Source organism: Diospyros lotus, chromosome 15 (genome assembly GCF_014633365.1).
Source record: "Diospyros lotus cultivar Yz01 chromosome 15, ASM1463336v1, whole genome shotgun sequence".
NCBI lineage: Eukaryota > Viridiplantae > Streptophyta > Magnoliopsida > Ericales > Ebenaceae > Diospyros > Diospyros lotus.
Window position 1 is genome coordinate 19531448 of NC_068352.1, and position 10174 is coordinate 19541621.

At 40.8% G+C, this 10174-nt stretch overlaps 1 protein-coding gene across 1 annotated transcript; it reads right to left on the reverse strand.

The window, feature by feature from the left end:
• Positions 1–7729: 7729 nt before the first annotated feature.
• LOC127791619 (ABC transporter G family member 10-like) lies at positions 7730–9535 on the reverse strand. Its single transcript, XM_052321602.1, has one exon. It carries the CDS (start codon positions 9533–9535, stop codon positions 7730–7732), a length of 1806 nt encoding a protein of 601 aa, XP_052177562.1.
• Between the last annotated feature and the right edge of the window lie 639 nt (positions 9536–10174).

Sequence of the window (10174 nt, forward strand, 5' to 3'; positions counted from 1 at the left end):
TATAATATAGTGCACACACTCACTTGAGTCTGAGAAAGGGTCTCCGCCTGAATAGAAATTGTTCGTGGATGGAGCCTCCAATGTACAAGGAAGTGGAGTCGCATTGTGTTAATTTCTCCTAACAACACTGTTCGAAAGTACTCTATGTTTCACCTTTCCTAGCTTAAATAATGTTACAGAATACGAAGCCCTCATTGCTGGCCTGGCTATCGCTCGAAAGGTCGAAGTAAAAAGAGTGATGACCCATAATGATTCTCAACTTGTGGTACAACAATTTCAATGTACCTATTAAGCCATGGATCCCACGCTCACCCGGTACCTACAGGAGTTGTGAGAATTGGCACATTATTTTCTTGACTTTGAGTTGGTCTAGGTCAATCTACCTATAACCACCATGCGATCACATTATCCAAATTGGCAGTAGCTAGAGATACCCTCGAGCGCTTGATCCACATGGAGATTCTGCAAAAACCCAGCATCGAAGAAAATAAGGAAGAAAAAGTGGTACAAATCAGCGAAACAGTCGACGATTGGAGATTGCCTAACATGCAATACTTGCTTATTGGGGGACTTCCTGCTGACCCCACAGAAGCCAGAACACTGAAGGTCTAAGTGGCCTGCTTTGTGATTATAGACAATATCTTATACAAACACGCACTTTTTCAATGCCATTACTAAAGTGTCTTAGTCCATGAGAGGCACAATAAGCCCTTGGATGAAGTGCATGGGGGCGATGGTGGTGAACACCTCAGCGAAAAGTCACTGGCTGCCAAAGTTTTGAGGGCTAGTTTGTTCTGGCCTACATTGCGTAGAGACGGTTCCACAAAGGCTCAGACTTGTGACAAGTGCCAAAGGCATGCATTGTTATCCTCATCACCATGATAGAGATCTAAAAGATCTTCCAAACTATCCTTTTTTCACTATGGGAATTGGATATACTTGGTTCCCATCGCCATTGGACAATGAAAGTTTTTGCTCGTAGCTATTTATTACTTCACCAAGTGGGTGGAGGCTGAGCCCCTAGCGATCATCACATAGGAGAAAGTGGAGAATATAGTGTGGAAGGACATCATTTGTCATTTTAGAATCCCCCGAATCCTGAATACAGACCATGGCACACAGTTCGATTCTGACCCTTTTTGTGCCTTTTATGATAAATGGGGAATCTGCCTTCGCATGGCATCAGTTGTTTACCCTCAATCGAATGGTCAAGCTGAGGCTACCGACAAAATCATTCTACGAGGCCTTGAGACTCTGTTGGATAAAGTGAAAAGAGCCTGAGTGGAGGAGCTCCCAACTATCTTATGGGCATATCAAACCACTAGCCAAGTGTTTACTAGGGAAACCCCTTTTAACCTTGTATATGGAATAGAGGACCTCATCCCCATCGAAGTCAACATCCAATCCCCGTGAGTCTTGGCCTTTGATAAGCAAAGAAACTCATAATAGTTGTCTTGTAATTTGAATTTGGTGGATGAATTAAGGGGACCAAGCTAACATTCGATTAATAGCCTACCATTGAAGGATAACCAACTATTACAACTCCCGTATAAAAAACATACCACTATAGTTAGGCGATTTGGTACTCAAAAAGTCTGTTATCACAGGCACCCTCCATGAAGAAGGTAAGCTATGGGTAAATTGGGAAGGCCCTTATATGGTTTAAGACATGTTGGGCCCAAATACCTGCGTTCTCTAAACCCTCCAAGGGGAAAAACTTGGAATACCATGCACTTAAAAAAGTACTTCGTCAAGTAAAAGCACCAACCAAATTAGGAGAGACGCCCGATTCATGGTTTGATTGCTAACATAACTATTAGAGATGACAGGTACAAGGTCATGTTTTCCTTTAATTCACAATTATACTTGCTCTTATTCATGGTTATGTACACTGCGAGTAGCAAGGGGAAAAGCCTATACCATGTTGGGGTACATAATGGACATTGTTGTCTTCCTTGGGACATGCCCTATCTTAAAGAAATTTTATGTGTCTTTGGTGTCTTGCCTCCCGCATTTCACAAGGGCACGCACTAGACTAATAAATACCCAAGCTCCTCAATGATGAACAAGTCGAGGGATCCTGATGATATCTTCAAGTTTAAGGCAACCTAGGAAACAGAATTATGATCTGTTCCTTTGGTGGCCGCCAAAGCATCCTCTCACTACTCCCTACACTCTTTAAAGCATATCCTTGTATAATGCATAATGGACCCTTTGTGCAGCTATCTTCATCTCTTCCCCTTCAAAAGGAGGGAAGGCATGCATTCCCAATCATTGGGGACCCGAATTTTTCTCATATGCACATGTGTATGTGTAAGTATAGGTGAACGCTAAAAGCAACTGGCATTCCGCAAAAAACTCTCAACGGTGGTGGTACTCAATTTCTATATCACACTAGGGAGCCTAATGAATGCTGCCATGACAGTTCAGGATTGAAACTCTCCTTAAGAAAATTTTGTGGCTACTGGTGTTCTTCTTCTCACATTCTATGAGGGCACACACTGGACGAGTAGATTCCCAAGCTTCTTAGTGATAAATAAGCTGGGGAATAGCGACGATGACCAGTAACCCTTGGCAACATTCATAAGTTTGAAATAATCTTGAAAGTTAGAGTGACTTAATCCCCCTAGCTGCGAAAATGACAGTATCACCACCAGCTAATGATGCCCTTGTAATAGCGCATCTTACACTTACCGGTAGGGCGTAAAGGTAAAAAATAGCAAGTCAAGTATCACTTCTCTTTGACACTTGCATCCTCTATTTCATATTCTTATCCAAGTTAGCCCATTCAGACCGCCATCTTTCTTATACTTTTCCTTTCACCTTTCAACCCAAGGCAAGAGTGGGGAGTTATTATTGTGGGGTGCCCTAAAATTTTCCTAAATCTCAAGAATATCCTCGATGAGTTCCCCTAAGAGCCTCTAAGACGATAGCCTCTCGGGCACCCCCGAAGGGTCTCTTAGGAATGGTTTGGCCTCATCTAGGGGTGAGCATAAAATTGGTTTAATCGATTAAATCGAACCGAATCGACCGGTTTGGTCGGTTCGGTTCGATTATTTAGGTAAAAATACCCAAAAAACCGAACCTACCCACGCACCCTTACAAACTCGTGCTAACTGACCTGTGCACTAACCAACCCGTGCTGTTACACCTCTGCTATTGGCGCCATTCAACATTCATTGCCTATTTGCCTTTCTTCTTCCTTGCGCATCACACCCGAACTCGATAGTTTGCCCGAGCCGAGAGAGAGAGAGAGAGAGAGAGACCACCTTAGAGACCCCCCCACCCATCGTCAACCTTCACATCGTCGTCGGAGCCGAACTCTTTCTTCGTCGATTTCTCCCCCACCCAACCCAACACCTAGCCCCCCTCACTCGTCCTCGTCGTCGAAGAATCAAACCTAGGCCCTTAGGTCTTTGGCAGCTAACCCTCACCTCGCCATCGACGCATCGTCATCCTCGTCAAACCCAAGTGCCTTCAAGCCCTTCATCGTCAGCTTCTTCCCCACCCAAGTCCAACACGACAATTAATCGTAATATGGTTTTGATTGTCATGTTTGATCTGGTTGGTAATAAGATTTGGTTCGTTGATTTGGTTCGTTTGATTTGTTTAATTCATTGTGATTTGGTTCGTTGTTTCTCTTTTGCGAATTTGTTGGTATGACTAATCTTAATCGTCATTTGGTTCTAATTTTCTTAATCAAAAAAGTAAAGAAACAACTTAATCGTGTGATTTGGTTCGTTGATGCTTTGACTTGGCTTTCTAAATGCACTGTTATTGATATATAGAATGCACTGTTTATGGGATTCTTGTGCAGCTGTTCTTTTTGCTTTCTATTACTGTTATTGTTTAATTTGTTTTGTTTTTTGCTGTTATTGTTTTGATATATAAGTGAATTGTGAAGCAAATGCAATGAATGTTTTTTCTGTTGTGTTTGTTTTTAGTGTTACTGTTTGCTGTTGATGTATAAGTGAATTGCACTGTTAAGTGAATTGTGCAACAATGATATATAAGTGAATTGTACTGTTGATCAAGTGAATGTTTTGTAGCATATTTGTATTGATCAGGTGTTTTTTCTGTTAATGGGTTTTTAGTGATACTTTTTGCTGTTGATGTTGGTGTTTTTAGTGTTTTCGGTTCTATTTTTGGATTGCTTTTCGATTTATTTTTTGGTTCGATTAGTCTACAGTCCAAATCGATTAATTTGGTTCGGTTTATGAAATATTTTTTTGGTTCGATTTTTGGTTCGGTTAGTTTAAAGTTCAAATCGATTATTTCGATTTCGGTTATTTTAGTTAGTGTATTAAGTTGGTTCAGTTATTTCCATAACAGAGGTTCGACTCAGTTAGGCAAAAATGGGATGGTTTGGTTCGGTTATAACCGGATGCACACCCCTAGCCTCATCCATTTTGCAAGTCCAAAGATGCCATTTGGGTTTCCTTGACCAAAGCTATTCGATGGCCTCAAAGCCCTCTTCGGGACCACCCAGAGATAGCCATTGGGGCTTTGCCTCAAAAACATCTCCAGGCTCTCTAGCCTCTCTATGCATGCGCTTCCTGATGCATCTCTCGAACCCATCCATGGGCCCCACATATTTACCTATAAATATTTTCCTCTTTGAAGGCAAATAGACCTTTTTGGGATATCATTTGGACCCGACTCTTTCTCTCTCTAGAGCCCATCTTGAACACCATTTTCAGGACATACAAAAGTCATCACATTACTCCCACATCGGATTTTGGACATTCACATACATATTTTTGGACATCATTCCTGGATTGTTGTTTAACTTAGGCATCAAAGGGCTCGCATGGGGGAGTTTCCTGTGTGTCTTTCTGATGTCTTTTGTGTTGGCAAGATAAGGCAACGCCATGCTCCCTGAAGGCTCACCTCATTGAAGACCCATCCAGGCATTCCTCCTTTGTCGCCATGAAGAGCTCATCCATGTAGGCCTTTCCGAAGGCCCTGAAGACCCCATCTGGTCTCCAGTTGTTTTGGCCTTCTAGGACTACAACTCCGACCTAGTTCAAACTTGGTTGACCTCTCCCGAAACATCTCAGGCCCTCAGCTCTGGTGAAGGACTCTACTTTAGCTGATCCTAGACAAATAAATGTAATTGTTGTAGTTTGACAACAACAATTGAGCTTTAGAGGAATCTCCCCTGGAGATTATTGTGGCCTAGGGGATCACTGGGAGTTGTTTGGGCCTTGTAACGAGCTATTGAAGCAGGGTATTTGTTGCTATGCAACATGTTCCAAAAGACATCTTTTAAGGACAAATTAGCAATATTGAGATCCAAAAGGAACTTTCAGGAAGCATGTTGTTGCTAGGTGATCTCCCATAGGTAGGTCTCGCATTCTCTGAGAGGTTCGGGAATCTAAGGTGTTCCCCTAGTGGTTCGAACACTTCCTCTGGGAACACGTTTAAATAGGTTTATCAAGAGATCTTCATCCCTTAAAGTTCTTTGAGTCAATCTGCTTCTTCAGAGGTGTACTCCACAACAATGGCTTCTCATTTTTTTATTTGACTGGAAGTGAAATGGAAGAATAAATGATTAGCCTAGATACTGCTACCCCTGAGAAATGCATAATTTACACGGTTTATCTTCATATTCATGTTTGTGTGGACCTATCACTCCAAGGGTTAGCTAGAGATCGTCCAGTTTCATGCACTCTAGCTTGCTGGACGTGTATAACCAAGGCCGACCCAAGGCATAGGCCTTAGTGGCCTATGCCTAGGGCCCCCAATTTTTTGGGACCCCCAAAAAATATAGGAGCTACTGGTTAGGGCCCCAAAAAATACAAGTACATACAATAAATTCTTTCAAGTGTGAGAAAAATGCTTCCAAACCAAACAATGAAAAGGGTGCCATGCAATAAATGTGATTTTCAATAATTTATATTATTTTTTATAGAGCACAAAATTTATTATAGCCTAGGGCCCCATTAAGCCTTGGGTCGGCCCTAGTATCAACTCACCTCACGCATATCGGTTCACTTTCCGAGCATCTAAGGGCCCTTACTCGCAGTGAACCTCATTTTGACCTTCTAAGAGAACCCCTTCAAAATTCACTGTGTATTTCCCAGAGTTCACCAATTTGGAGCTACCTCTTGTAGTTCACTCATTTAGAGCTATCTCCTACAGTTCACTTGTAAAATAGGTCATCACCTGAAGTTCGCTTATCAAAAGGTAATTTTGTAGATGGTAGACGACCGTGTTTATGTTACCACTACGCGAGAAAATAGGGAGAAAGTTCACTTATATTTGGGTTGCAAATAAAGTTATACTTGGGAGTTAGAAAAAGGCTGAGGAGGGACTACGATTTCCCCCATTTTTACGTGGTGAGATTTGCATATCAGGAAGAAATTGTTAGTGATATGTTATAAGAGTTAATTACCCAATAATAACTCAACTTTGCATTCTATTACTGTTTGGTCACTCAACTTTGAAATATTACCTATTAGTCACTGATATTTCAAAACGGTTACTGCTTAGTTACTGAACTTTGAAATGTTACCTGTTAGTCACTGATATTTCAAAATTGTTACTACTTAGTCACTGAACTTTAAAATGTTACCTATTAGTCACTAATATTTTAAAATTGTTACTACTTAGTCACTGAACTTTAAAATATTACCTGCTAGTCATTAATATTTCAAAATTGTTTTTCATGCGTCACTCAATAGTCACTAAACTTTAAGTTCACGAGTGACGAATGAAGAACAGTTTTGAAATATTAGTGACTAACAGGTAATATTTTAAAGTTCAGTTTAACAGTTTTGAAATATCAGTGACTAATCGGTAACATTTTAAAGTTCAGTAACTAAGCAGTAACAGTTTTGAAATATCAGTAACTAACAAATAATATTTCAAAGTTCAGTGACTAAACAGTAACCGTTTTGAAATATCAGTGACTAATATATAACATTTCAAAGTTCAGTGATTAAAGAGTAGTAGAATGCAAAGTTGGGTTATTATTGGTGTAATTAACCCTATGTTATAATGTTAGATTTAGATATATTTGATATATGTAATTAACATATGTAATGTATCTTTGTATATGAATTAATAAAAAATAATTTTATCATTATGTATTAAACTCTCCCTTTTACTATCAATTGCTCGATACTCTGTGCTCCATTGCTCTGTCAATTGAGTGATTTCTATACGTTTTTGTTTAATAATTATATTTAATAATTTTTTAGGTCCATTTCGTTGTACTCTAATACAAAGCATCATTCCAAAGATAATTACATGATCATTAAGAGCGGATATACACACATATATATATATATATTAAGTAAAAATAGAAAAGAAAGAATGGATACACAGTTACAGAACTGCAAAGGCCCAATTTTCATGATATAGAGGTAAATTAATAAACCCAAGCAGATGGATCTTTTATTTTTTATTTTTATTTTTTGAATTGGTGAATTTGTATTAAATAATTAGAAAAATATAAACTAGAACATCCGACCACGATCAATCCTGGCTGAGCCACACTGCCATCTGAATAGAATTAGCTTAAAAGAAGCCCAAGAATAAAAAACAACTACAGAGCTGAGTCTGTTAATTTTCATAATGCAAAGGTAAATAAGCTTAGTTAATCCAACAAGATGGACTGTTAATGATGATGATAAAGCCAAATTAAAGAAAAAATACATTAGTGTTCTGATCCTCATCGCTTTATATTACATTCATGTTAGAGAAGATCCTTGTAATTAATTGATTAACCTTTGGTTCTGTAAGATCTGTACCACAGAATCATAAAACAAAGAAACCTATACCCCAAAATGAAACCCAGCATCACAGCCAGATTGCTCCATTTCTGTGACTCTTTCAAACCTTTCTGCAGGAGGAAGCCATGGCTATCTAATACGCAAGCTCCTCCCACGCTCTCCAGGCACTTCCCTTTCCTCTTCTCCCCGCCATATTCGTTTATCATGAAGCACTCAAATGGATACCTGAACAAGCTCAAGTAGTACATGAAAATCCAGTACTTTGGGATCTCGTCTTTGGATATGAAATACCCAGAAAAGAGGAAGAAAGACCCTACAAACCCCGCAATCACAGAGGTCCCCACGATGAAATCGGGCACCAGTGCGCTGAAACACGCGACTAAAGAGTTGGACATGAGCAGAACTACCCAAACCACGAGCGAGAAGTAGAGGAAACAGTCGAGGTCTCGCCTCAACCCGACCAGCCAGTAGACCGGGGTCGAGAAGAGAAGCGCCACCCCTAGAAGGAAAGGCAGGAAAACTAAAGTGTTTGCAATGACATAAGAGGAAACTCTATAGGCTCCTCTCGAGGTCTCCCTCATCAAAATCCTCTTCTCTCTCAGCAGAATTGGCAGCGCTTCGGTTGTAGACGACATCAAGAAGGTGAGGCTGAAGGCAAAAAACCCTAATTTTGGCTGAAACTTGAGCTTTGAGTTCATGAATATGGTGCCTAGTAGAATCCCAACCAGCAATGCTTGCACCATTCTGATCGAAAACAACTGCTTGGTTCTGAAAATGTTTTTGGAGAATCTCTGGCTTAATATCACCGCCTCGGAGAATCGAGAATTGCAGTAAATTGCACGGTTCAATCCTTTCCTGAAAGGACGATATCCTTCTTCTTCTTCTTCTTCCTCAATTCCGGCAGGGTTTTCTTCGAGGTCGATGAGCAGGCTTTCGACGGTATCAATGGCGAACTCGAGCACGTTAACGTGGAAAGGGATGGAATGGCCGGCGAGTTTGAGCCTCTCTTCGAGGAGATTCAGTGATCCACGGTGAAGAACAATCCCATTGCATAACAAAACAGCCTGATCAAAGAGCTCGAGGATTCGAAATCCGGGTTGGTGAATGGTTAAAACGATTGTTTTTCCATGATTCTTCGCCATGGATTCGAGCAACGAGATTACATGAAAAGCCGAGGCTGAGTCCAATCCAGACGTTGGTTCGTCCACCAGAAGAACATCCGGATCGTGAACCAGATCAACGCCGATCGAAACCCTCCTCTTCTCGCCCCCGGAGATTCCCCTCCGGGAATCATCGCCAATTTTCGCGTCGGCGACGTGGTTTAGCCCAAGCTCTTCGAGCAGCTGCTTCGCTCTCGCTGCCGCCGCCTTCTGCAAGCCGCCTTCAAGCCGGAGCCGAGCGCTGTAGATCAGGGTTTCCTCTACGGTGAGAAGAGGGAAGAGAGCCTCGTCTTGGGTGATGTAGCCGGAGACTCGCCGGAAAAACGCTGCGTCCATGGGCTGGCCGTTGACGAGAACGTGGCCGCAGACTCTAGACGGCACGATCATCCCTGCGAGAATGTCCAAAAGGGTAGTTTTTCCGGCACCGCTTGGGCCGGCAATGGCTGTGATCTCACCGGGTTTGGCCTCGCAGTTAACATTTCTTAGAATGTACCTGTCTGTGCAGCCGGCGCCGGACTCCGGCCACCACCCAAAGCCACCATAGGGCGGGGGGAGCTTGTAGGAGAGGTTCTTGGTTTTGATTATGTATTGGGCTTTCCTTCCTTTGGGTGCCGGAGCCGTCACCGGCAGTTCCATGGAAAGGTGGAGAAGAGAGGAGTTTAAAAGAGATGTGAAGTAGAGAGGAGGGTGAACTAACGCACACCAAACTAGCTCATTCTTTTTATACACGCAAATAGAGAGAGATTAGGAAAACCAAAAAAAAAAAAAATTAGGAGCCAAATTATCTAAAAAAAGAAAATTCAAGGGCTAATTAAATTGAATATGAGTGGCCAAGTATTTAGAATTGTGAAAGATACGCGAGAAGGTTTATAATTTCGTTTGTGTAGAAATTATATCTTGACTGATCAAGTGAATTAATTAGGATTAACATCTATCTATCCATAGAAATTAAATTGCGTTGCGAGTTTCTATATTTTATTGAGTAATGTTATTCATCTCTAATTCTTAATTAATGTGTAATGATGTGTGATTTGATAATAATATATTTAATATTTCTCAACTTCATTAAGCAAAATTTTAAAAATCGGTGAAATCTTTTCATAAAAATATGATCCTTTTGTTAAAACCATATTCTCTCTTTTCAAAATATAGTAACAAATTATTTTTTTTTTTTCCTCTCCTAGAACTATATATATGTATGGGAAGGCTTGCTTCTCAATTCAATCCACAAAACATGAGACATATATCATGTTGAATCGGGTACCTAATAAGGAC

Coding starts and splice junctions, on each gene's coding strand:
- LOC127791619 (XM_052321602.1), bottom strand. CDS start 9,535: ATGGAACTGCCGGTGACGGCTCCGGCACCCAAAGGAAGGAAAGCCCAA.